This window comes from Salvelinus sp. IW2-2015, linkage group LG23 (assembly GCF_002910315.2).
Source record: "Salvelinus sp. IW2-2015 linkage group LG23, ASM291031v2, whole genome shotgun sequence".
Taxonomy (NCBI): Eukaryota; Metazoa; Chordata; class Actinopteri; order Salmoniformes; family Salmonidae; genus Salvelinus; species Salvelinus sp. IW2-2015.
The window spans coordinates 29,346,072-29,373,849 of record NC_036863.1 but is presented as its reverse complement, the minus strand read 5'-3'; the positions used below and the strand labels follow the sequence as shown (position 1 = coordinate 29,373,849).

The window sequence follows — 27,778 nt, the reverse complement described above, 5'->3', positions numbered from 1 at the left end:
GATATTTTATGGCGGTTGCCCGTTGAGAAACCTAACCTTAAAAAGGCTCAAAAAAGTAGAACCTGTTTTCACTTTAACTGGGTACTACAGTGCTATAAACAATACTCATGATAGATACTTATTTAATCTGCCATGACAAGAGACAATGAACTGAGTGAGTCAGACAGCATTTGATTCGAATTTTATAGCAAATCAAAAACACATGGCTACGGCGTACGCWTGACTATTGAGACACATACATGGTTGACAATCCAGGACAAACAATGTTTTTTGGAAAATAGCATCCCAAAAGAGAACAGTAGGCTGTTCTACACTACCACAGTCTGTTTGCCCACTGGTCTACCAACCCATTCCTTTCCTCCCMCCCATCTTCACTCAGCTCCCTGTCCTCCTCCTCCAGCCTGGTCATCACCTTTCTTCTTGATTCCAGACACAATGTCATCAATGCGGAGCAGCAAGATGGCCGTCTGAAAGGCAAGAAGAGACCAAAATTACATTAGTGGGGTTCACTGAAACCTTTGACTGTTTATTCAAATCATAAAACAAAAATAGACTAAATGTGCTCTTGAGTTTCATTGTATTCACTTTAATGTGAAGGAGATAAGGCACTGGGAAGCACTCATCCTKTAGAGTAGTAGAAGTGAAAATGTTCTTGCATGGTGTCTGACTGCATTCACTACAGACAAAGTAACACAGAATTCATCCATGCCYTTTACAATATTTTTTTAAACATTCAAACATTTGTTGAAAGTGATATTCTTGTCAAATATATCTGCAACAGCAGCCCATTGGCCCCTCTTACCTCCACAGCAGTCTTGTAAGTCTGGGCCTTCACAGCCAGCGGCTCACAGATGCCAAGCTCCATCATGTCTGCCAAGGTGCCAGTCTCTCCGTTCACACCCCATGATGCACAGGCCTCCAGGGTGTGCTTGGCCTACAGAGGGGGGTAAGATTAATAAAACAATTCTGCTGTGCCCAACAAAATGACAAAGGTGCATATTTTAGAGTAACCACACGTACCCTGAGAGAGGTGAGCACGCGGATGGTGGAGGCTCCACAGTTTTGGATGAGTGTACGGGGGATAACCTCCAGGGCCTGGGCCACGGCACGGTAGGGCCACTGCTCCACCCCRGTCAGGGTCTTGGAACGCTCCATCAGCCTCTTGGACACAGCCATYTCCACCGCCCCKCCTCCAGGGAGTAGAGATGGGTCCAGTAGCACRTTACGACACACCTGCATKGCATCCTGCAAGTTACGCTCCACCTCCTGAGGGACAGAGARASACAYWMWYMAMMMYKKKTTKGKWYCMMMAWKRARSMWTKRRSRKWRWRRGMWWMCMWKRRGRWYMAWWYMWYCCKKYTKKKTWWSGKYYKSCYKRAAAWKRRSYKSYTYYKSCSKWAMSGRRRMMKYYTKMMMWWWTYWTTGTGCATGAGGGGTAACTTGTTACGTACAGCCARKATCTCTTTGCTGGCTCCTCTCAGCAGGATGGTGCAGGCTTTGGGGTCTTTGCACTCTGTGACGAAGGTGAAGTACTCGTCTCCAATCTTCTTGATCTCAAACAGGCCGGCGCCGGTTCCCACGTCCTCCTCACGCAGCTCGTCTGTACGGCTGGCGATGCGAGCCCCACATGCCCTGAGAAAGAGGATAATGATATCAGCGTTAATAGTCAGTTAACAGACAATTTAAAAGGATTAATAGTCATCACATCTTCAGAATACTTTGTGGAATGGACCTTACCTTGAAATGCGGTTGTTGTCAGTCTTTCTGACACGGCGGATGGCTGTGATGTTGGCCTTCATCAGATAGTGCTGTGCCAGGTCTGGGGAGATGAGTGGAGAGATTAGTTTCTCTGGTCAGTGCAGGGGGAGCTTTGGAGGATTAAGAGCAGTTTCTAGAGAATTTTACATAGTGTKTGCTTAGTACCTGAGATGCCCTTCTCAGTGAAGATGAGGTCTGGCTTGAGGCGGATGATGTCTTCACAAATCGTCTGGATATACTCTTCCTCCATCTGAAGGATCCTGGAAAAGTCTTCCTCACGTGTGATCTCAATGTCAGTCTGCATAGGAACACAACATTTATTGGCTAGTACCTGCTACTGTTATGCTTATACTGCATRTGTGTGCTGGTAATGCATTTGTGCGCATGTGTGGATGACTGTACACGCGTTTTCAATACCTGGCTCTCGCCCTTCTTGTACTCCAGGGAGCAGTCCAGCAGGATGATGCGGGGGTTCTTGATCATTCTGCGCATGCGGGGGTGAGTGACGTCCTTGTTGACCATCACACCTTTTAGCACACATGAGTCCTCAATGAAGCCACCAGGCACCTATAACCATGGCAAAACCACGAGGAATCAACCAACCTGGTGTGTCATTTTCCCAATGACCACACCTTTGTCACTGATGTCAATCTTGTAACTGCAAGACATTTAACGCATACACGCAAACGTTAAAGCTTACCTTCTCCACTTTGGCGTACAGCTTAATGTTGATTTCCTTGCGTCCGTGCTCCTCCAACTCCACRGTGCGCACAGCATCCAGGGCAATATTACACGCCATGGTAGACCAACGGCTCAAGGCCTTGGTGCAGATGGCAGAGTTGATGATCTTCAGCATCTGTGCCCTGTCATTCACATCCACCGGGGTGCTGGGAGGGAACAAAGACAGTCGGTCAATAGAACGGAGTGTAAAAGTTWGCGAGGGAGAATTGAGTGTGTAGGTGAATGCAATCTATACCTGATGTCTTTGAGCATGTCGAGCATGTCGTCCAGGGCGTGTCTGTAGGCACTAATGATGACTGTAGGGTGCATCTGCTGCTCCAGGAACTGCTCTGCTACAGACAGCATCTCTCCAGCTAGAGCCAGACCAAAGATTGAAAAGGAATGTTAACCAAGAGCTGTTTTAAAATGTGCACACTCAGTACAATAGCTTAGAGGACGATTGATGATGCATAAGAATCAACATGGCCCTCTCAGAGTAGGAGTGCCACAACATCCAATCCTAAATAGCCTGAAGCTGAAAAGACAACATTCATAATGTTGAAGAAGTTGACTGGATCTCAGTCATTTCCATGTCAATGGAGTGAAATGAAATACTTCCACTACCAGGCSACTTACCAAGGATGATGACTGACGTGGTGCCGTCTCCCACCTCCTCATCCTGGGTGCGGCTGATCTCAATCATGGACTTGGCTGCCGGGTGCTGCACTTGGATCTGTGTTTGTTTACAGGAAAGGTAACTTGAACAGACCTGAATTTGTTTACATTCACCATCTTCCAAAGCAGTGCAAGTGTGCTGATGGGAAATGTAGTGCAGAAACCTCACCTCTCGGAGGATGGCGTTGCCATCGTTGGTCATGACAATGCCACCCATGGGGTCTAGCAGCATCTGTTAATAGATGGGGAACGGTTAAGACAGTTCTATTTTGGCATCACTTTAGGATTTAAGTATCTAAGGGCCAGGAATTGTGTCTTGGTACAAACCTTCATCATGGCTCTTGGTCCCAGGCATGTTCTGATGACATCTGCTATTGCCTGTAAAATTAGACTTCGTAAGGCTGCAGGAATTTCTCATGTTTAAACAAAAGTCAGAAAGAAAATTATGTGGTAATGGGAAGTCGGAGAGGTGTGTCATCTTTACCTTTGCTGCACCGATGTTCCCTTTCTGAACCTTGCGTCCAGACTCTCTTTTCATATTCTGGCCTGAAGAGAGAAGATAATTGAGGTAGTGACAGAGGGTCTCTTAACTTGGCCGACGCTCAAAATGACTGACCATGATGCTGCGGTTTGTACAGTGTATTTGGCAACGTGACTGACAAATTGTAGGCCAATAAGTGTATAGTTAATAGTATTTTTCTKAACTTACATTTGCAAGATTGTCTGCACCATCGTTAGCTACCGTTTTGCCACTGCCCCGAACCAGATACTGAGCCCATCCCCAAAAACGAGGAGACACCAGAGAAATAGCTCACCTTAAATCTAGCTAGTAAGGCAGATAGCAAACTAGCATCCATTAAAAATTACCATTACCAAATAGAACGCTAGCAGAACAGCATCCCTATTTATTCCCCAAATTGGATAAAAGTTTATTGTTGATTGTTCCGCTAACTACGCAGCATGACTATCACAACTCCGAGACATCACCGGCTAGCTAGGCCCGAACCCGGGGCATCACATCGCATGAATGAAAAAGCTCACAAATGTAGCAAAATACACTTAAAACACTTCTGTAATTTAAATAATTGATAAATGTTGTAACTTTTTTTTAAATCACTCACTCAACACGACGATTGGTCTTCCCATCATTTTGGCAGCGTGCGTTGATCAACCGGCTACCAAGTTCTCAAACGCAGCAAAGGAAAGGCTTGTTTGTGGCTGGGCAAAAAMTGACCAATTAAGGACGAGGAAATTTTGATGAACAGCCGTACAACCCAATCTGCGTGACTACGAAAGAGGAAGTCKCCAGTGGGCGCTATCTTCAAGTTAATATTGTTTTCCTCGTATGATTACCCTATCAAATCAAATGTCGCAGTACATATATATAGAAACCCAATAAATTAATAGCTCTGTGGTATMAATTATGTGCATGAAGTCTTAAAGCTACCTGTATCTTCAAACGTTTAACTACATTTACTAGCCTGACCATTTGGTGCTCTTAACGGAACTGTGGGCAGTGCATAATTCCGTATAACCTTCATCACTGTTACACGCGCATGTATTGYATTTTGGGATATGTAGTCCAGAAAGAAACAAGCCCATTCTGTGACGTCTTTGTTATTTATCAAATAATACACATGCATTGGACATTGCCCGATCTTCAAGTTGATAACTCTCTTTTCATGTAAGAAACCTCAAATTATTTCAGTAGTTACACAAATAAAAAGCTAAATGAGATGTAACAGTCAAATTTGATGTAAAACATTAATCTCAGAAGAGGGGCTAGCTGATAGAATGTATAGTTACATGAAAAATAAATAATACCAATAAATATCACTGTAATTTGATAACAAATAAACAGATGTCTAATAAAACGTACTAACATGTGGATTATGTGATATATTGTGTATGTAACACAAAACAAAATAGAGTGATGGAGTGTATTATAGTAAGTAAAAATCAAATGGAGTTCAATGTGATAAATTCAGTACAATGAGGGGACATTTCAAACTTTAAGGTTGCCGCTCCTCAAGAAGAGCAGGTGAGATGCTTGRCATAAAAGTCAAACTGAAATCTAAGCCTGTCCATAGTGCTTCAGTAGTCTTCACCCTATTTTCACACAAAAATGGATAAGTGTCTGCTAAATCAGTTTCCCAAACTCGGTCCCTTTTACCCCCCTTTTCTCCCTCATCGCGGCAACTCCCCAACGGGCTCAGGAGGCGAAGGTTGAATCATGCATCCTCCGAAGCACGCTTCTTAACACCCGCTTGCTTAACCCGGAAGCCAGCCGCACCATTGTGTCGGAGGAAACACCGTTCAACTGACAACCGAGATCAGCCTGCAGGCACCCGGCCAGCCACAAGGAGTCGCTAGAGCGCGTTGAGCCAAGTAAAGCCCCCCGGCCAAACCCTCCCATAACCCGGACGACGCTGGGACAATTGGGCGCCGCCCTATGGGACTCCCGATAACGGCCGTTTGTGATACAGCCCGGGATCGAACCCGGGTCTGTAGTGACGCCTCAGTGCCTTAGACCGCTGCGCCATTCGGGAGGCCCCTGGATCAGTATTTGATTAAATTTTTACCTATTTGCTTAGCAGACACTTTTTTCTTTGTACCTGTAAGCAACTTCGCAAAMACTGTTGCACATAATTCTTCATTTTCTACATTTATCAGTAGTCTGACTGAGGTACCTTACTCAGAGTCAAGGATGCTACACTAGATGCCTTTCTTGGGAATATTAAATCGCAACCATCAAGTTACCAGTTTAATGGCAAAGCCAATCTGCACRTGTGCTTGCAGATGCTCCATCCTCTCACATTGAGAACATTACTCTTTTGAAGTTCCAAGAAAAAACTGCTGATTTTTTAATTTAGAAGTCCTCTATGTTATTAGTATTCAGTGTTGCTGGTAAGGTAGGAGATCTTCTGGTCTGAAACTGTGGGCTGCAATGGGTGGCTCCTTTTTCTCCCTCATAGTTCATTTCATTTCTTTCTTTCTCTCAATTGCGCTCTCACAAGTCTTCTCTGGCAGTGCCCAGGACAAGGGGATGTGTGGCCTCCTCCTTCAGATAGCGGAGGAAATCATTCACCTCACGGCCACCCTATTGACAGATACGGATGGTTAAAASCGTGAAGGAATGTATCAGAATATTGATTACAGAGCATTAMGTGTTATTTAATCCATGTCCTTTGGAGGAGGAAAAGTGGTGTTGTAGYCTAACCTCGTATTTCCGAGGCTGGTCCTTCTGTCCTGCTGGGACGAAGAAAATAGTGGGGAAACTGGGAAGAACAACAACAGATGAGATTAAAATAGCAGATTACAGAGTAGTAGACATAGACAATAGACAAAAATCAAACTACATAAGTAGAGGCTCACCCCTGGACATCGTAGGATGGAGGAACGTCGTTAGCAGTGGCATCCATCTTTGCTATAACAATGTGGGTGTCGGCAGACAACTGTAATGAAGAATAAAAAAATAATGAGCATCTGGATGATGGTTTGTAACTTTCAAAACCAGCTAAGCAACACTTGCAGATGTGAACCTCACCTGTTCCCCAAGCTCTGTGTATTTTGGCTCCAGGCTTTTGCAGTGTCCACACCAGGGTGCATAAAACTCCACCAGTACGTCCTTGGAAGGGTTGTTCACTATCTCCTCAAAGTTGTCYGCCACCACCACCTRCAGMGGCAAAAGGGTTTTGTTTAAATGTCTTCCTAACATTTTTGAAAGCGACAAACGTTTGTTGGTTCTATTCCGCACACCTTGACTGGGCCGTCGTTGTTTTCGGGAGCAGCCTCTGACTTGACCTGCCTCTTCAGTTTACCAGCAAAGTAGTCCTCCAAGAACCTCTCCAGGGATTTCCCGTCCCGTCTGCAACGGACGGACAGATGAGCAGTGTGAAAGCTGGCTAGACTGCATAAGGGTCTGTGATGGTCATGTGTTATTGTAACTCACGTGAACTCCTCCTGCATGCTGTACTTGTGGCCCTCCCTGTTCCTGATGGTGATGAGAGGCAGCTCTCCCCCGTCGGACGGCCCCAGGCCAAACTCCTCCTCCAGCTCTTCCTGGAACTCAGCCCTGTTGGCCACAGCGTAACTCAGCCCCTGAGACTGGAACTGAGTGGCCACTTTCATCACCCTAGGGAGAGAGAAGGGGTAGTGAAAGAGTGATGGAGAGAGAAAAAGAGTGAGGAAGGTATCAGGTAAGAGCAGTTTTTYCCCCCGTGCTGTGGCCCTCACCATCAGGTTCATAGGGACTATGTGACTTTGCACCATGCCATCATCATTCTGTAAAACCTAAAACTATACTGCAATTGCACTTTGTACACCTCTGCACAACACTACATATACACGTCACGGTAGCATCCCTCCCTGTGCATAGATTGACAAATTCCTACTGTAAATTGTATATCCTTACTGTAAATCAGCATATAATGTAGAGTTCTTTGCTTACTTATTTATATTGTATGTAGACTTTGTGCAAATTCCTCTATCTGTATATTGTCTATAGATGGCAGCACCATTTCACTGAGTCAAATTCCAGGTATGTGTAAATGTAATTGGCGAATAAAGGTGATTCTGAAAGGAGAGCAGCTCTCACCTGTTCCTCCAGTAGTTGGTGCCCTTGATGTTGCGGAGGTAATCCACGTCGTAGTAGGCCACCAGCAAGTCCCGTCCCCTCATGTTCTCTCTGTTCTCAACAGTCAGATGGGGGCACAGCCCAAACACATTATCTCTGATGAATTGACGGAGAGAGGCGGTCGAGACAGCCTCATCAGACTTGACCAAGCTGTCCTCAAACTTGCTGTTGAGTCGTGGGGGCCGAAAGAGCACCACCGTGCTGGTTAAGAGAGACACGAGGATTGTGACATCATTATRAGGTACTACTACTTGGCAATAATCTATGATGTCATATCCAACTAATGTGCCCTCATAGTCTAGTGACCAGAGGGCAGAAGGTTCAGAACCCAGGTGGGATTATATGTAAGGGGAGCTACAGCACATACTCTGATTCCACACCGTGTTTGAGGCCCAGGCTCAGGTCTGCAGTGTGGGCAAAGCGGTGGCTGTCTCTCATGGCACTAGATGCCTTCAGAAACTCAGCCATCTGAGAGCTGTCAGCACCTGAGAAAAAACCTGACAGCAGGGAGGGAGAATATAAGTCACTCAAATAGTTCACAAAAAATATAATTTTTTTAAAAAACAAAAAAATGTATGCAATTGCTTTATTTCAATAGACTAAAGGATCTATACTTGGCTGTGATTAATAAAGTGAACTCACCAACTACACTGGCTTCAAAATTGTTGACGAATGCATCCAGGTCTCTCTCATTGTGCAGAGGAACGGAACTGGGACCTGCCTGTTTTTTCATGTAGCTCACAATGCCATCTATGGGAACATGGGACAACATTAGATGAGTCWTGCATACACTAAAACACAAAACAGAACAGCAATGATTTTAAAGTAGCCACCTGCACTCCTGGGTCCATCATAAGCAGCAAAGTCCTCTCCATTGCGGAAGATTTTGAGTGTRGGGTACCCATTGACCCCAAAACGTCCACACGTCTCAGAGTTCACTGTGCAGTCTACCTGGGGGRAATTACAGAAACCATTTATCAATATACCGTTAAATAGCAGTGCATTCAGAGTGGTGGTATGCAGAAGCAGCCCTGATGTTAAAGTTACTGTGGGAACTGATCTCAATTCACCAACAAAAATATAAGAGAAGTGACACAGCTATCATGTACAGTTGACCCCCACATTTTAAAGCAATACCAATCCTGTGGAACAAAAACTGTTGAAAAAAGTGTAAAGTTACACATTTTGAACAAATGGATTGTAACTAATCTGAATGCAAGGAAATACAATGCATCCTTTGGGGTATGTGTGTTGACAAACTAGTATACTCACTTTAGCTAAAGACACTGTCCCTTTTAGTTTTGTTGCTGCAGTTTCATATTCTGGGGCTAGTTGCTGGCAGTGACCACACCTGAAAGAGAGATGAGATGAAGGGAGGCGCCATACAAAGAAAAGGAAGAGAATAATAAAATGTCACATGGGAAAAATGCTAGAGGCAATAGTGTGACAGCTGAGATATCAGGTGGCTCAGAAAAATGTATAAGAGAGACCTAGCCTAGTCATAATCCACTACTCAAATATGTCAGAGCAGAATGCACTGACTCAAGTCATGACTCCAATTATAGCCAACTATATCCAATTATAGCTAACGTGATTTAGTGTCAGTTCACTCTCAGAAGTGAACTGGTAGTGTAATAGCTAACACGATATATCTAGCTATAATTAGTATGCACTGTTTATGGCGAAAATAATAATCTAACACTGTTAGTTTGAGTTGAGCAGACACAGAGTCAAGATAGCGAGCTAGAGAGTAAGACAGTTTTATCGGCTAACGTTAGCTGCAGTTCTAAATGCAAATAGTTAATCTACAACAGTGTGCGGTATAATAGATATTAAAATCAGGAATTTATTTATATTTACTATACATGTTTAGATGGCTGTCGTTTCTTGCATGCTAATGAATTAGCTAAAAAGCTAGCTATAACACTGCTTACCAAGGCGCGAAGAACTCTACCAGCACAGTCTCGTACTCTGCTACCGTATAATCGAAATCAGAATCCCCGAGCTCGAGCACGTCGCTGGCGGCTACAAAGACGTTCTGCTGAGCCAACGCAAAAAGCAAGAACATGCGAAATGGACCCAAGGTACCCATCTCAGCAGAATTAAGTGCTCCCAATAGCGATATACTGTAGCTGATATCCTCTGCTTTTCACTACCTCTCACTGCCGGGTGGGAGTGAGTATAGTAGAGCTGTGACGTGACCAAGAAYATCTGTGTGGGTCTAGTAGACGTCTAGATGTGCGCCTTGGAGATTGAACTCTTACAACATTTCTCATAAACGAAAGGAATTCATCAAAAAGGCAAACGGATAAATTACGTTAAYTTGRTATAAAATATATAACTCTTGTACAGGTATTATTACCGTTCATATTTCCAATATTGTGCCATAAATGCACAACTCAGGGAATTGGAGARAAAAAAGTAAACAAAACATGTACATTCCTGGACTAAACCCCAATTGTCTATTTATAGTATTTATACAACTTTTGCCACACTAAGAGACTATGTTCCCTAGTCCCTCAGTAGTGCATTTGAGTGATAACTAAGACAAAGGGTGTATTTATTTCAATAAATTAGTGATGTACAGTTACACAGTGCTCACTGTTTAAAATTGGTTATGGTAAACTTGAAAAGCTGTCATCTTTCGAGCTGCTGGTGTTGCTTCAGCTCAGTGAAGGCACAGGTGATTCTGATATGAGTTTATTAAGAGTGGTCATAAGCCCTCAACGTTGCKTCCAGATTTCACCAGCCTTGAACTGGTTTCTGGAATAGTTTATATGTGGTATGAATATACTGCAGTCACAAGTATCCTCTCTGCTCCTCTCCTTTGAAGTGTCTTGGTTCTGTCCTTTTTGGGTTGGTTCTGTCCAGTTCAGTCCTGCTCCTTGTCTGTGACTGTCTGCTGTTCAGTGGTCATAGTTTCGTCCTCTAAATTGAACTGGCAGGCAGCGGTGCGGAACAGGTGTATCAGGTCCCGAAACCACCGAGACACCTGGACAGGAGAGAGGTAAAGCAGTCAGTAGACTAGGGTTCATTTCACAAGCCAAGACTTTTCAACAAGTGCATTACTGTTGGATCTTTTATAGTTTGGTTACAAAAAACAACCTTCACCTCATTGAGTGTCTTATTGCCAAGTTGGGTGGAAATTGCCTGGAAAGTACTCTGATTGGCACCTTGCTGCTGACAGGTGGTTAGAATGACATGGTCAGCCTCCCTGTAGCCCAAAGAGGATTATCACTCCTTAAAACCCGTTACGGCTAGACGTTCCGTTAGYGGAACAACATCCAGTGAAATTGCAGAGCGCGAAATTCAAATTAAATTATTAAAAATATTTAACTTTCATAAAATCACAAGTGCAATACACCAAATTAAAGCTTAACTTCTTGTTAATCCAGCCACYGTGTCAGATTTCAAAAAGGCTTTACAGCAAAAGCAAACCATGCGATTATCTGAGGACAGCACCCCATCATACAAACACATGACAATCATATTTCAACCCGCCAGGCGCGACACAAAACCCAGAAATAACGATATAATTCATGCCTTACCTTTGAAGATCTTCTGTTGGCACTCAAATGTCCCATAAACATCACAAATGGTCCTTTTGTTCGATAAATTCCGTCGTTATATCCCCAAAATGTCAATTTATTTGGTGCATTTGATWWAAAAAAACACTGGTTCCAACTCGCCCAACATGACTACAAATTATCTAAAACGTTACCTGTAAACTTGGTCCAAACATTTCAAACAACTTTCCTAGTCCAACTTTAGGTATTTTAAAACGTAAATAATCTACGTTATAGCGGATCAAATGAAAGTGGAGCGAGCCCCAGGTCRCGTGCCCCAAACAAAACAGTACACTAGGCTCGACACCCAGAAAGGAAAGGGCTACTTCTTCATTACTCAAAAGAAAAACATCAACCAATTTCTAAAGACTGTTGACATCCAGTGGAAGCCATAGGAACTGCAACCAGATGCCTCAGAAATCTAGATTCCCATAGAAAACAAATTGAAAACAGTCACCTCAACAACAAAAAATCCTGGACGGTTTGTCCTCAGGGTTTCGCCTGCCAATAAGTTATGTTATACTCACAGACATATTTTAGAAACTTTTTTAGAAACAGTTTTAGAAACTTTCGAGTGTTTTCTATCCAAATCTACCAATTATATGCATATCCTAGCTTCTGGGCCTGAGTAGAAGGCAGTTTACCTTGGGAACGCTTTTCATCCGGATGTGAAAATAGTGCCCCCTAGCCCGAAGAGGTTTTAAAACATTAAAACAAAGACCAAACATTTTCAGGCTGGTCTCTCTCACCTTGTCCAGAGTATGACCTTCTCCCCACTGGCAGTGAGGGAGATGTTTTTGGCACACACATGGGGGATCAGAAGAGGGGTTGGACAGGCTCTTGGCAGTGGGGGCGGTTTCAGTGGGGATTCTCATGATCTCCCGCTCTAAATTCGGATTGTGGTGGGGCCCATCAGACACCCCTGAGCCTTCTCCTCCTACTCCTCTTTTGGCGAGGGCTGTGGTTCTCCCCCTCATGCTTATTCCTCCTCCTCATCCCTTCAATTTTGGTCACCTTCTCCTCATGGGACGGAGACGTGCAGCATTCGCTCAGGAACCCTCCATGACAGGAGACTCGCTGTCTCTTACTGAGAAGCAAATAATTGGTTCGTGTTATTGTCTGCACGTGTAAAAGAGTTAAAGGGGGCTGAACTCCTGATTTGCTTATATATAGATTTGCTTATCAGAAATGCGCAGCCATAACTGGAAGCAATACGAAGAGTTGTCGAACGCCTTCAACACCCGGACCACTTTGTATGGCGCTGTGTAAGGCGAGCGGTTTCTGCTGATCCAGAGTGCCCCATGGTGGGCTGTGGGGGTTTGGTATGGCAAAGGGCAAAGCTACGACAGATTGCATTTTGTACGATTGGATAATTGTGAATGCACTGGAGATACTTTTGTGACTGAGAATCTCTGAGAGGTCCATTGTGTATTTTCCGCTGCCATCTACCGTCATGTTTTCAACATGGATAATTCATGCTCCCGATGTTGCAATGTATCTGCTGATCAGAATTCCTGGCAGCTGAAAATGGTTCAGATTTACTTCCAATGGCCCTGCGATACTCACCAGAACATGTCACCCATTGAGCTGATGTGGGATGCTCTGGATCGGACATGTACACACTTGTCCAGTTCCCTGCCAATAGTCATTGGCCAACTTCAATCACAGCCATGAAGAATTGGCGGACCTTACTCCACAAGAGCCACAATCAATCAGCCTGAACAACTCATATTGAAGGAGTGTGTGGCGCCATGAGGCAAATGGGGGTCACACAAGCATACTGACTTGTTTTCTGATCCCACCCCTTATTTTTTGTTTTAAAGGTATCTATGACCAAAGATGCATATCTGTATTCCCAGTCGTAAATCCATAAAAAGGGCCCAATAATGTTTCTTCATTTGAACTGATTTCCTATGAACTGTAACTCAGTAAAATCTTGAAATTGTTGCATGTTGCGTTTTAATTTTTGTTTTCAGTAATAGATAACTTGACCAGTCTTGTGTCTTGAAAGGTCGTCTAGGCTAGCCAACTTATTTCGCTATTTTAACTTCAGCCACGCTGGTGTGCAAGCCGTGGCAACAATTGGGTTGTGACATTGATTAGCCTCTCTGGGATAGTTAGGGAACAAGTCAATGAATTTACACAATGGAAATGGAACAGATAATTTTACATTGCACATCTTTTAGTTTCTAAAAATGCTATCCAATATTTGTATATTGCATTCTAAAAGATGCATAGTTGGTTTATGTTTTTTAGTCCATAGAAATTGGGCAGCATTGACAAACATTTTGTCATCGTACATTGTCATTACTGATGGTCCACCAACTAGCCCCATAGAGATATTGAATGTCAAACCAAAATTGACCCATAGGCATTAAATCAGGTCGCGTGCAGCGCGCTCCAAACTGATTATTACTTGGGTGCTTGCCAGCTTGTGGGGCAGGTTGAAAATAACCCAACCCAAGAAAACAGTACCTTCATTCTGTGACATACATTCTTTCTATCATCTCGGCAAAATCTCAGTTTAGGACAAGACTGACTTCATGAAGTCTTTATCGATGCACATGCCGTTTTCAAAAAGAGAAGTTGCTTTTTTAGGGGCAGTCGCATCAATTAAGTTTTGGCATTCTACATGGCAACAATTATTTTTCAGCCATATTACTATGAGAATCGTTGCTTTTGGACCAATAAGACAACAATCCTTAATCATACAGCATTGGTAGAGCAATTCCTTACCAAGGATGTGACTGTTGGCCCACGTCGACTTCATCTTTTACTTCAGCGTCACTTCAGCCATATCACTTCTCTGCGTCTGTGCAAGCAGAGTCAGGGTAATATGAAGCAGTTGGGCCACTGGTCGTTGCTAACTGTGTGACAGACCATTTCTTCCTAACAAAGACTGAATAATTTGCCAAATATTTGTACATAATTATGACAACGTTGAAGGTGTGGCAGATGTAACATGCAATATTTAGACTTAGGATGCCACCCGTTAGATAAAATAGACGTTCCAATATTTCACTGAAGAATAAATGTTTAGCTTTTTTACATGGCACATATTGCATTTTTACTTCTCTAAAAATTTGTTTTTGCATTATTTAAACCAAATTGAATGCCTTCATTATTTATTTGAGACTAAATTGATTTTTTTGATGTATTATATTAAGTTAAAATAAAAGTGTTCATTCATTCAGTATTGTTGTATATTGTCATTAATTACAAATATATATAAAAATCGTCCGATTAATCGGTATCGGCTTTTTTTGGTCCTCCAATAATCGGTATCGGCCAATAATCGGTATCTCAGCACCTTGAGATATCAGCTGATGTACGAAGGGCAATATAAATACATTTGATTTGATTTAAATCACGTACCTGCAGCTCAGGCACTGAGAGAACARACTCCTCTGAGGCTGATGACATCACTTCCTCTTCATCTTCATCCTRARTAAGGTCATCAAAGTCCTCCTCCTCCTCCCCTTGCTTCTCCTGCTCTCCATCCCCGTCTTTCTCTCCATCCTTCTCTCCTCCTCCGTTCTGTTGTCCATCTCTTTCTCACTCCCCCTCTCCACTTCCCTTTCCATCTCCACCCTGCTCTCCGTTTCTCTCCTCCTCCACTGTCTCGTTCTCTTTGGTCACCCTTTTCTCATTCTTCTCTCCTCCTCCAGTTTGTTCCTGTGCTCCAGTCCTTCCACTCAACATGCCTATGCCATGCACACCACAATCTTCCTCCTCTTCTTCCCTTTCTTCCCTCTTCTTCCCTCTCATCCTCTTCACCACGATTTCCCTCAGGAGGTATGTCAGGTATGTGCGTTGATGTAGCTGCCATGCACCACCTCTCTAGCCCCACCGCTCTCCTCTCTTCTTCTCCCCCTATCCTGTTCTTCTCCACCCCATCCTCCCCGCTCTCCATCTCACCAACCATCATTCTCGCCAGGGCGTCAGAATGGCTTTCCAGGCTGGAGCAGGGGCTCCCAGAGGGCGACTCAGAAAGTGTCAGGAGAGGACCCTCCTCTTCCAGCTCCCCCTCTTCCTGTAATCCTTCCACCAGTCGGTGGAGCTGCTCCTCTAAACTCTGCCCGGACGCTTCTCCACTGGTAAGAACACTGTTGCTGGGCAACCGGACACTCAGTGCCTGCTGGTAGCCCATTCTGCCATTAGGTAAAGTGGCGAGAGGCAGGAAGGTATGCCATTCGTTAACCCAATAATATTGTGTTAGGGTGCAGGCGACAGACTAAAAGGGAGGCTTTCAGACCGGTGAAACCCATTCTCTGAAGCATTGGATGACACGGACCCRTTTGAGACCAGGCAGTTTTTGGGCACCCAGATCATTTGTGTAGAACCATGGGCCRCAGTTTGTACCAGTACATACTGGTCATTCTTAGGKGCTGAGAGGCTCTGGATGATTGATGGAGACATAATAGCATGGGAGCTGCTAGACTGGAGTGTGAAAGCGTCTGTATTTGTAGCGTTCGGAGTGTATCCAGAAAGGTTTTGGGAGTAGGTTAAGGATGGGTCAAACCCAACTTCATCTTTGACCTCTGCATGGATTGGTTGCCCCAGGTCGCTGTTCTGATTGTCCAGGGAGGGGTTCATAGGGCTGGTTTTGATGCTAAGGGGAAGAGAGAGCGTGTGAGAGAACAACACAGGGCTAGACTTGAGCTGGAGCCTGCTATCCGGGGGTGTGGGGGGATAGTTCTGGGAAACTTCCAAGCTGGGTGGGGCAGGCAGGAGGGGCATGGGCAGAGTATGGGCGAGAGCTACTCTGGTCCACCCCTTCCCACCAGCATGAGTGTCCTGGTGGGAAGGGGTGGAGCGTGAGGGCCGCTTGGCCAATCTTGGCGCAGCACAGGTACGACAGGCAGAGTTATTGACCAATGARGGAGTASCACCATTCTCTGCTGGAAGAGCAAACAAGGGGGGTGGGGGTAATGGCTTTGGGGTAGCCGGCTGGATGAGCAGCAGTTTGCGAAACGGTGCCCGGGAGGGTGTTTTTTTCTGTTTGATTGGGCCTCGTTTGCATCACACACACTGTGACCACGCCCTGACCAAAGAGGGGGGCTCCCATCGGGATGGAGGGTAAGACCTGGACCAATGGCACTGCTCMATGGGCAGGAGTGAAAGGAGSCTGGGACAACGGCAGGGCCCTTCAGATTGTAGTGCTTGGGGCCTTGGCCAATAGGATGACCCCTTGTGAGGGGATATGTCCAGGAACATGGGCCAGAAAGCGGAGTGAATCTGGTGGGGCTTTGGCTAGGGGCGTAAGGGGGGCAGAACGGGTGAATGCGTAGAAGGGACGAGGTTTAGGGGCGATGGGTGGGCGCTCGCCTTTGTAGTTCATGCAGGGGTGTAGGCGAGGGTGACATTCTAGGGAGAGATTGAGGGGATATCGTGTCCCATTGGCGAACGTGTAAGGAGGTCTGGAGGATGTGGAGGTATTCTGGGTGGGGATTTCCCAATGTGGTTATTTTACTTCCATTTAAAAACTTGCCCCCGTGATGAATGGTAACTCTTCTGTATGTATGTGTATATATGTATATATATATACATAGGAATTAGTACCTTTTAGTAGTAACGGGGAAGTAAAATGGAGAATGCTTTTCTCTGATAAGAAATACTGAGCGTGGTGGTGGGTAGTTTTCGTACCCAGAGCCAGTTGGGCATGACGGACATCTCTCTCTCCGCAATGGGGGCGCTCCTTCCCTGGAAATCACCCCTGCCCAGGTCTCCTGCATGGCAGGAACTATGTTGTGCTGACAGGACAACTGAGAGAGAAAAATAACAGATACAATGCCAACATGGCAATAAGGTGGCATACATCAAGGCATGATTCCAAGAACAATGAAGAAAGACTGTGATGAGCATTAATGAGTTTTGTAGGTCACACCCTTAAAGTGTTGTCAGAGTTTGTGGCCACACAGCTCCCTGAACACGGGAGCCGTAGCGGTCTGGCTTCTGTGTACGGATGAGGTAGCACACATGAGCTGGTAGGGGAGATCTGTCTGGTTGAAGTGCTTCAGCCCCAGTTTAATGAGTCTTGGAACAAAAATCCACATTTTGGGGCGACCAATTGGCCTAGCGTCGTCCGGCGTAGGGAGGGTTTGGCCGGTAGGGATATCCTTGTCTCACTCGCGCTCCAGCGACTCTTTGGCGCGGCGCAGTGCGCGCTAACGCAAGGGGGCCAGGTGCAGGTGTTTCCTTCCGGACAATTGTGCGGCTGGCTTCGGGGTGGAGGCGCGCTGTGTTAAGAAGCAGGCGGCCTTGGTTGGGTTGTTGCTTTGGAGGACGCAATAGGCTTTCGACGCGTCATCTCCTGAGCCGTACGGGAGTTGTAGCGATGAGACAAAGATAGTAATTACTAACTAAACGATGGATACCACGAAAAAAATTTGGGTAAAATAAAAAATTAATAAAAAAACATTCAACCATGCAAGGAGGAATTTGATGCTTGGTTGTAGCAGTAAAGATGACATAGTTGGAACTATGAGGGCCTATGTCAGTGAACGGTCATTGAATGGGTTTGAGAGAGAGACCCTCTCTTTTCAACACGGGTTAACACACCTTCAAGTGTTTATATTCAGCTCAATACTGACCRGGCACTCACTGACATAAAATACTCACGTTAGGCATAGCTATTTTTGACCAGGGACTGTGTGTAAATGAGGATTGTTTTTGAACAGGTTGCTGTTGTTGTTTGTGAACATGAGCTCCTGTGGAGTTTGTCTCCCCACACAGGACGTGCTGCATGTGTAAATGTGTGTGTGTGTGTGTGCACGTACCTGTCCTCTCCGCATGTGTAGAAGTTGTTCTTGGTGCGTGGAGGGTGCAGTGCAGGGTCCAGGCTGCAGTGGGGCAGGAGCTCTGGATAGAGGAAGACAGAGCAGGTGGTGAGCAGCCAGGCCGTCTCAGCAGGCAGCAGAGGGTATGTACGCACTGCAGGGACAACCAAACACTTACACACAATCAAGCAATTCACAAACCCACCCTCTGATACATAGATAACACAAAACAGCTACACACACAGGCTATCGATACCATCTTTAGTACATACAATTCAGACTCTCACATCTTTACATATGAACCACACACACACCAGACCTCCTTGTTCATTACCATTGTTAGAGCGTGTTTGAGGCCTGGCAGGGGGGGTTGGCGAGACAGAGCTCTCCTGCTCCTGGACCAGAGACAGCGSCCCCTGGAGGTTACAGGCCCTCAAGATGCTGCTGAAGCCTGGGTCCCGGACTGACCTGATCGCTGGGCAAACGCCTGGAGCTCCTCCTGGGTGGAAGGCACACAGAGACTAGGACTTGAGAATGGTATATAAAGAGCGAGCCTCAGTAACTCACCAGGTATTGCTTGGTGGTGTGGGCCTTGTGGTGCAGGGCCTGTATGTGCTGAACAGAGGCAGACAAAACAGGCAAGGAGCAGGGGGGGGGGCTGTCAGTGAGTCTACCAGTAGAAAATAATTAACATTATTGGTGTCAATAATAAGGCAACTTGAAAAATCTAAATGTTGTATTCCACCAACTTCAGTTCCTCAATTAGGTTTTACGAGCAGGCAAACCTACCTGTTGGAATTGCTGCCGCAGCTGGAGTTTCTGGGTGTGGTCGAGCGTGAGGACGGGGCAGGGCAGAGGTGGCAGCAGCACCATGGGGGGTGATACCGTGACGATGGGGGTGGAACGGCCAGGGACCCAGGAGGGCTCTCCTCTGCTGCAGAGCCTCCATTTCCTCCCTCACAGTACGCCGCCTCTGTTAGCATGTTAGCCAGTGGCTCCTGAAACCTGCAGAGGTCAGAGGGCAGGGGTCAGGAAGGGGAATAATAATCATATTGATGACATAATAATAATACATGACATTTTTTTATAGCACTTCATTGCATAAATCATCTGAGTGCTTTAAAGCATAAAAAAGACAAGCAATTTAGAAAAACATCATTCATGAGATGGAAGGTCCTGAGAGGGTGGGGAAAGTTAATGGCTTGAGTGGTCATCGGAGGAAGATGGTCATAAGGGGAGAGCAAGAAAATATGKCAGGCAGGCAGCACTGAGTCATCAAGGTTTCTCACTGTCCCTCCCATCTGTGTGGMTTCTCCATAGCAGGGCTCGGGTGAAGTTTTGAGCTCAGCTACTGCAGTTCATGGACTCCGTAGTAACGTTAGGTGTAGCTAGCTAGCTACTCCTTCACTACTACCAAAATGAAGTACCCATTGGGTGAATCTAAGACAGACATGTGGCGCCAGAAAGCACACCACATTTCAATAACAATTTAAGAGTAGCCTTGTAGGGAGTAGTCCTCCCTTCGATCCTCATCACTGCAAACCGTCTTGCTTTCAGGCCTATCTCCATCCCAAACCTCTGGACACTGGCTGGCATTTGAATACGGTCATTAAGCAGACTTTATCCCCAAAAATATCAGTACATATGGCCCATGTGGGAGATGGGACTGAAGAGAGACTTGACTGGAATTATCCTGAACAAAAATATAAAAACTCAACATTTTACTGARTTACAGTTCATAGAAGGAAATCAGTCAATGTAAATAAATTAATTCTGCCCTAATCTATGGATTTCACATGACTGKGCAGGGGCACAGCAATGGGTGAGAATAGGCCCACCCACTGGGGAGCCAGGCCCRGCCAATCAGAATTTTTTTTTACCCACAAAATGGCTTTATTACAGACAGAAATATTCCTCAGTTTCATCAGTTGTACAGGTGGCTGGTCTCAGACGATCCTGCAGGTGAAGAAGCCAGATGTTGAGGTCCTGGACTGGCATGGTTAGACGTGGCCTGCAGTTGTGAGGCCAGYTGGACATAYTGCCAAATTCTCTAAAACAACGTTGGAGGTGGCTTATGGTAGAGAAATTAACATTCAATTCACTGGTAACAGCTCTGGTGGACATTCCTGCAGTCAGCATGCCAATTGCACGCTCCCTCAAAAATTGAGACATCTGTGGCAAAACGGAACATTTTAGAGTGGCCTTTTATTGTCCCCAGCACAAGATGCACCTGTGTAATGATCATGCTATTTAATCAGCTTCTTGATATGCCACACCGGTCAGGTGGATGGATTATCTTGGCAAAGGAGAAATGTTCACTAACAGGGATGTAAACCAATTTGTGCAGAAAATTGAGAAATATYTTTGTGCATATGGAACATTTCTGTGATCTTTTATTTCAGCTCATGAAACATGGGACCAACACTTTACATGTTGCGTTTTTATTTTTGTTCAGTATATTTGGATTATGCAATATTCTGCCTAAAATGCTCTACAGTCTACGCAATGGGATCTGACTGAGGTTCTTTGCGTAGCTCTACGTACTTTTGTGCACTGAACTTTTGGAACGTGACGAAAGCGTAGCCCCGCTTGTGTAGACTGAAATCACAGTGGAGACTTAACCCTCTCTCCCCACCTCTTATCCTCTTCTACTTTCCCTAACTTTGCTGAGTCATTAGTGGTAGCACTGTCACAGAGCCCTGACTACATAGTGTGGAAAAACCTGTCTGTCTCTCCCCACGTCATACTGCCTCGTTAACATTTAGAGACACCCATTACAGCCAGGACCAGGACACAGTGACGCAAACGTGTGTGCGCGTGCGTGGACAGTTGCTGGAAGGAAGTAAAGCGCTCTCTGCTCCCGTCAGTTCAGAGAAGYGGCCTGAAAACGGCACGTCGCACACACAGAGATCTCTCAACAGATGTCACAGTTCAAACATCAAARTGGGCACACGTGCCAACCAGCTACTGAACACCTGGCGCACCTGTGTGAGACACAAAGTGAGTTTGTTAGCGGTGTGTGTCTTTTGTTAGTAAGTGTGAGTTGCTGTAGCGCCAATGTGAGTCCTGTGTGTTAGTGTGGATTGTAGCTCTACTGTGAGTTCTGTCCACCTCCTGACACTTCAGAGGAAGAGAAAACACCAGAGCATTTCTCTGCCTCCCTACCCAAGCAGATACAGCACCCCTTCCGCTGCTCTTTCCCGAAGGGAGGACTTGGTGTGTGTGTGTGTGTGTGTGTGTGTGTGTGTGTGTTGTACGTAATCTTCAAGTAATTCCCTAGAATGTCATAGATGGATATGCTCAAACGCATGAGCGGCTGCAGTCACGTATCCTGCAGTTGTTCATAACACATACGACAGATGGCCAATTTGGCTCACAACCAGCACAAAGTCAACAAGAGGAGACCGTGTTTGTAGAAAAGAAAAAAGAGGGTGAGCTAAACAGTCACACATTCACATCCATTAAGGTCTGGGATAGATAGCACTGTTGAGCTCAAGGAGGCGACCAGGAAGCAATGGATTATTTGGCTCATCAYAATGCTATTTTATGAAACAATTGGCATTTTAAGCGCATCTCAAATTCTAGTTGCTTCCTCTTGTTGTTTGCTCCGCATTAAAAGCTCTATATCATTATTAACATGAGGTACTGGGTTGGTGGACCAACTCAGTGACATAGTGGTTAGTTTCCACCCTAAGATCGGAATGTTGGGAGTTCGATCCCCAGCCGAGTCATACCAAAGACKGTAAAAATGGGAACCAATGAGCMTCTGCTTKGCACTCAGCATTAAGGAGATAGATTGGGGATAAGGCCCTGCGATAGACTAGCATCCTGTCCAGGGGGTCKACTTGTACATCAAGCTGACTCATGCTACAGAAACAGSAGATCTGCTCCTACAAGCTGTTCCGGCTCAARGCTACTTACTTACTGGGTTGGCGGTACACTTTTTGAAAGCCCTTTCTTTCCCGAGAGAAATATGGAGAGGGTCAGGTTAGAATCATACCGAATGGCTTGTGGAACGTTGAATTGCAGAGCGCTCAGGGGTGGAGCAGCTTCCTCCCTCTCTTCATCTTCTTCGTGCCCATCGTCATCCTGCCCATTCACTATTAGCTCATCATCCTGGAACTGAAGGGGTAAAAAGAGTGAGATTCAGAAAGAGATTTTTTTTAAAGAAAGAGACTTGCAGATATGATCCCATAATCCTCCTCACTGTCTCGAAAAGCTCCTCCAATAGCTTGTTCACTTCCTTTTCTGAAAGAGAGGGAGAAAGGAAATAGGTTGGTTTATTTTTTTCCTTAAATTAAACAAATGGAATTTACCAGGCCCCTATATGTCTGTCTGTGGTTAGGGTTGATGTATGGAAACAWTATTACAGAGACTCACTGGTGATGCGTACGGCCCGGTCGTTCCTGTAGTCCTCTCGGTCAGGCTCATCCAGATCCTCCAGGAAATTATACTCTGGGTCGTCATCATCATCACCCTCTTCTGAGAGAGAAAAGAGAAGGCGGAGGTAGCAAGAGACACACAGAAACATTTATTTTAAACTATTTCAAAGTAAAGAAAGGTAAATGGCCTAAGGGTAAAAGGGCTGTCAACACACACAACCATAACGAGTGAAGAAGAAGCGGGAGAGATGAGGCAGAGTGGGGGAGACAAACAGGAGCAGAGCAGTGGGGGAAAGGTCAAAATGAGCAAAACATGACAGAGCAAACAGACAGAGAGCAATTAAACCAGCTACACACACCTCCCGTAAAACATGTACACACACACACAGGTTAAATGCAGCTCCATCTGTCTCCTACTGCCTGCTTGACACYTGTCAGTGTTTGGAGGAGTGCCACATGTTTTGTGTATTTCACTAATAAAGTATTTGCTCCTAGAAAAAATTAATCCATGGCCCATTTTTGAGAATGATGTGTTCCTTAATAAGCAACAGCATAAAATCCTGTTGCATCGGTTACTACATGGTTGGACCATTCCATTTCAATAGTACACTGCCCATCCTTGAAMCCTCCCTCATTATCCCTTTCTTTGAATCCTAACCGTCATTCTCCATGTCAGATGTCATGAGGCCCTGCAGCCACTTGCTCCAGTCGCAGTCCTCCAGGGCCATGCTGTAGTCGTACATGTCAGGCGTGATGTCAGGGGCATGTAGCTCCGCCTCCAGCTTGCCCAGGGGCACGTTCCTCAGGGTCCGTTTGGAGCGKGTACAACACGCCACCAGGCTAGACCCTCCACCTCCAGTCAAAGGCTGGAAACAGATAGATGGAACCAATGAAGAAAGAGATTCACATTGACTTTGGTCCTGATATGGCTGAATAGTGTCCCGATAAGAGTCCGATGATTTCCTGCTATAGCTGAATAGTCTGCTAGTATTCATGGGTTGCACATTTCGTCACAATATTGTTTTGAATGTTCTCTTGAGGACTGATGCCCRAATGAACATTCAACTCAATGCATTGTCAATAGTGGTGATGAAGATTTCATCAAAAGTGCATTACAGTGGCTTGAAAACACAGTGATGATTCAAAAGGAGGCAAATAATTAGTAGGAAAACCTTTTGTCATAATTGTGATGTCACCAGATTGACTTTAGATGCAGTACAACTTTAGCTAGCTAGCCATGATTGAGGGGACAGCACTGAATTTTAGCTGGCTATTTWTGACAAACTTTGCTAGCTAATGGAAACATGGCCCTCTCTCTAAAGTAAGTTGTACGACATTATGATGGAAAAGTTTTTTTCGACTCATTATTTTTCTACTTTAGCACTGTCATTCTATTTCCAAGCCACTGTAGTGTAATTAGCCCCCGTCCAAAATGACTTGGCATCAGTCGGGCACAAATATGGCTGAGGCGTCTGTGGAAAGTTCATAACAATAGCAACGACGTGACTAAGTGATGGAAGTGCAACCCATTAATAGTTTAACAGTTTCAGTACCTGGAAGAGTTCGGTGCAGATGGGGCTGAGTTCCAGCTCTTCCTCCACTGCGTGAAGCTTCTCCAGGAAGGTGCAGTCTTGGGCCCTGAGGGGCCGGAGGGGGCCCCAGAGGAACAGTCTCCACCCTCAGATGTCTGGGCTGCCTTGGCTTCTAAACATAAACCAAGAMCAACATTAYAGTAAACTCTTACTCATCCAGTGCACATTGTAAACATTAACTCAGTTAACTCTGACCCTGTATATAGTAGGTTTACTTACTTTCTTATTTCTATTTCTYRTGTGTTTTTGTTCWACCTTATGTTTTCTTTAGTATTAGATTTTTATTGATTACTGCATTGTTCGGTTGAGAGCTGTCAATTAAGGCATTTCACTGTATCTGTGACAAAAAATATATAAAATAATAATTGCATTATTTTCCCCCCAATCATTTCGATAACTTTCAATCAAATGCCAAATGCAGAGGTGCAGCATGTTACCTGTCGGGGACTGTCAAATCTGTTTTCGTCACACTCAAGAGTGTCCAGGGGTTCTGGGCCGCGCCCCTCGGGCACACTGTGGCGACGAGCCTGTGCTGTCCACGTCTCTCCAAAACGTCTGAAACGACAATGTCACAGGCATGACATCGTAGTCACATAGCMCACCCTTTTGACTGATTGAACAAAAATGTATTGACTAACGGAGCAGAGATGGAGCTCTTCTTCACCTCCTCTGCAGTCTCATCCTCCTCATCGGGGCAGTAMTCTTCATCAGAGCAGTCCTCCTCCTCCTCCAGAGGGATGTCAACAAACTGGGGGGCTGGGGAGAAGCAGGGAGCGAGATGAGGGAAAGAGCGAAACAGAGAGACAAAGCAACAGAGACTACAGACAACAGTGAGGAGTAATAAAGTATTTGACATGACACTAGCACTTTGTGTGACAGGGACATACCTTCACTTCAAGGGCCCTTTTGATAGGAGAAATATTCCAGGTGGGGATGCTCTGCAAGAGAAGAGGAAGCCGCTTTAGACTATTGAGATGAATCCAGGAAATKATATTAAGAGGTAGCTAGCTGCAAGTTGTGTTACTGGCCATTGTCTAAAGCGTTCTAAAGCTGCTCCTCCTCGTTGTCAGCCTCTGGCCCCCACAATCCTCTCCATCTTCAGACGGAAGTAAGTAATCAAAACAGAAACCCAATTCTCATACACTAGAAATCTGATTCAGTGTTTCCAAAATGGAGGGTATGTCCACTTCCTATAGAGCAGGTATGAGCAACKCCTCATGAGGGGCTGCAGTGGCTCACGGGTCTGAATACCAACATCCATACCCACACACACGCAGTCAGAGCCAGCCCTAGACTTTTGGGGGCCCTACGTGAAATTGTTGGGAGTAAAACATTTTAGCGACCCCCCTCTTGCCAGTGGAGAGCTAATTTCCTGCAATTCCACACATTTTGCCAAGGGGTTTGGAAAGCAAGTTTGCTGCAATTCTACATATTTTGTCATGGGGCGAAGAGAAGATTTAGCTATCTAATAACTAATTTCATGCAAATGTAAAAAATAAATGCCATGGGGCAGAGAGAAAATAACTGCAGCTTTACAGCTAATTTCCTGCAATTCTACTAATTTTGCCATAAGGTGAAGAGAAACGATTGCGGTTTTGAATATGATATCTGAGTGAGAGTGACAAACAAAATATACATTGCATTGCTTGCTATTTGGGGTTTTAGGCTGGGTTTCTGTATAAGCACTTTGTGACATAATAGATTTTATTTGAATAGGGGCCCCCAGGTTGGTAATTTGACCATGATTACTACAACATGGTTAGCTGGCTAGAATAACTTACAATAAAAAAATAAAAAAKAATTGCTGACATGGGCTAATTGAGTGAGTAACATAAGCAGAAAAACTGCTGATGCACAACCAAATGTTCAAAGGGCAACATGTGTATTCTACTATCCCCCGGAGGGAGGGGGGGTTGGAAATTGTTCTTGTCTATTCAGCGTGTCACAAGAAGCAGAGTTGAGGAGCTCACCAAAGGTGATTACCAGGCCCAGTTCTGTGTCCTCCTCTTCTGCCTCGGAGGGRCTGGGATATAGCTGACAAACATCCCCATTCTTAACCTAGCCTGCAGCAGACACAAAACAAAGATTTCACAATGAGATAGGAGTTAATCACATTCCCACCACTGAAGCATGTAAAACCAATAAATGTAAAACCAATGAAATGCCCTTGCACATAAACTCCCACATCCCTTCATATCTCAGCAACACACACTGTGTTACTTGTCATCCCTCTCTCTTCTCCATTCCCCCTTCCTATTCTCATCCCTCTGTACATGAAGCAATGGTCTTCTGCTTGAACCTGGGAGAGTGTCTCCTTTGTGACAGCCCATCTGGGACCGTCATCCCAAAGCCCTTTCCCTTAGCAGGGGTGGAAATGGAGATATGTCTGTAAACAGAAAGAGTGCAGAGTGGACCACCATTGGAGATCTGGGGGGCACAGGTTGTCTCATCCCTCTTTAAGGCTTTAGAACACATGGGCCGTGGTTTTGGGGTGCTCGATTTGCGTTTCTGGGCTTTCATGCTTCGAGGCCTGAAAGAACACAACAGTTTAACGTTACAGTTACATGAGCGGGGGCTAACGTTAGCAGACAGTAAAATGTACTTTGTCATAGAATAAGACAATAGAATKAAATATTTGCAGTTGTTACTAGCTAGACAAAATATATATAGCCGAGTAAAACAGCTAACGTATGTGTCCCATTTGTGTGCAATTCAAGCTACTAGCTAGCTAGCTGTTATTATCTAGTAGGCTGGTGGTGCCACTTTCTCGGTTGCAGTACAACAAGCACAACCAAGTCAACACAGCTATAGAAAACGTTTCTTATTAGCGAAAATAATCGAAAGATACAAGTCACGCTAATGACCCTGAAGTAGTTGTTTTTGTAGCTAGCTTGTGTTGTTGTTATTAGCTTGCTGACAAACGACGTATATTTGTCAACAAGTAACCTTGTGTGTTTGTGTGTCTCAAAATGGACGCCCGACTTTTTTAGGTCGACAGTACATTGACCTTTCAAATTTAGTAACTTTATTGGTGTCACTGACCCGCAAATCTGCATTTGGTGCCATGAAAAGCTAGCGAGCTAAGTAAATCTCAAAATAATTTACAGCGCCYTTTCCCGCGTGTCACAGATAAATCCATCCCCAATTAATTTCCCCATAGCATTAGAGATCCTACCTCCGGTACAGTGGGCCTGCTATCAGCAGTGCAAGGGTAGACTATTCCATTCACGTTGATACAGCAGCCTACAGTAAATGTTTGTGTTATTAACCACACACACAATCTTTCAAGTTGATTAACCAGGTTGTTTTCTAACAGTTGTGGATTTAATGGATGGAGGAAACATTGACAATTGCACGTACGCACACAGATTATTTATTATATTATTTGTCTTGGTTTTTGTAAAAGAAAAACGAAACAAACGAACAAAATAACACAAAAAAAACTCTATTTATATTATTTATTTGGAGGGATCTGGATAATCTTGCACCTTGATACCTGAAACAAATCATATGACAGCAAAGCTGTGAGATACTAKGAATGGACGCTCCCAAAGACTATTATATACGCACCTCCATTATGATGCATCGTTCCAGAATATTTGGAAAAGCACCAACACAGAATATGAATATGGAATAAACATAGCTACGGATCAAACCTAAAATAACTTTT

The 27,778-nt window shown here is 44.8% G+C and overlaps 3 protein-coding genes and 1 non-coding gene across 16 annotated transcripts; all 4 read right to left on the bottom strand.

Annotated features, from left to right (window-relative positions):
* Positions 1–165: 165 nt before the first annotated feature.
* Positions 166–4,648, bottom strand: LOC111950286 (T-complex protein 1 subunit gamma-like). Its single transcript, XM_023967752.2, has 14 exons — positions 4,275–4,648; positions 3,638–3,699; positions 3,481–3,531; positions 3,323–3,385; positions 3,115–3,211; positions 2,735–2,852; positions 2,459–2,645; positions 2,176–2,325; positions 1,924–2,056; positions 1,738–1,819; positions 1,452–1,632; positions 1,021–1,266; positions 803–934; positions 166–467 (listed from the first exon to the last, which is right to left on the bottom strand). Exons 1-14 carry the CDS (start codon positions 4,300–4,302, stop codon positions 372–374), a joined length of 1,626 nt encoding a protein of 541 aa, XP_023823520.1. The 5' UTR covers positions 4,303–4,648; the 3' UTR covers positions 166–371.
* On the bottom strand, positions 574–709 carry LOC111951226 (small nucleolar RNA SNORA15). The gene has a single exon (XR_002875586.1). It is a non-coding gene; the product is annotated as a small nucleolar RNA SNORA15 (small nucleolar RNA).
* A 106-nt stretch (positions 4,649–4,754) lies between the features above and the next one.
* On the bottom strand, positions 4,755–10,890 carry LOC111950273 (protein disulfide-isomerase A3). The gene is made up of 12 exons (XM_023967713.2): positions 9,724–10,890; positions 9,062–9,140; positions 8,623–8,740; positions 8,432–8,539; positions 8,157–8,286; positions 7,751–7,990; positions 7,106–7,288; positions 6,913–7,021; positions 6,701–6,829; positions 6,529–6,608; positions 6,374–6,431; positions 4,755–6,253 (listed from the first exon to the last, which is right to left on the bottom strand). Exons 1-12 carry the CDS (start codon positions 9,879–9,881, stop codon positions 6,164–6,166), a joined length of 1,482 nt encoding a protein of 493 aa, XP_023823481.1. The 5' UTR covers positions 9,882–10,890; the 3' UTR covers positions 4,755–6,163.
* Positions 10,891–17,316: 6,426 nt separating this feature from the next.
* Positions 17,317–27,374, bottom strand: LOC111950282 (GON-4-like protein). Of its 13 annotated transcripts, none has more exons than XM_070434495.1 (15): positions 27,151–27,249; positions 26,319–26,638; positions 26,079–26,171; positions 24,996–25,046; positions 24,773–24,864; positions 24,546–24,663; positions 24,070–24,220; positions 23,175–23,382; positions 22,515–22,616; positions 22,342–22,382; positions 22,135–22,256; positions 18,924–19,139; positions 18,702–18,749; positions 18,469–18,633; positions 17,733–18,216 (listed from the first exon to the last, which is right to left on the bottom strand). In XM_070434495.1, the coding sequence occupies exons 8-14, from the start codon at positions 23,257–23,259 to the stop codon at positions 18,558–18,560; spliced, it is 690 nt and encodes a 229-aa protein (XP_070290596.1). In that variant the 5' UTR covers positions 23,260–23,382; positions 24,070–24,220; positions 24,546–24,663; positions 24,773–24,864; positions 24,996–25,046; positions 26,079–26,171; positions 26,319–26,638; positions 27,151–27,249; the 3' UTR covers positions 17,733–18,216; positions 18,469–18,557. The 13 variants fall into 13 exon arrangements, with proteins under 13 accessions (XP_070290604.1, XP_070290596.1, XP_023823514.2 ...); XM_023967746.2 differs by having other exon boundaries at positions 26,408–26,638; XM_070434498.1 differs by having other exon boundaries at positions 26,526–26,638.
* Between the last annotated feature and the right edge of the window lie 404 nt (positions 27,375–27,778).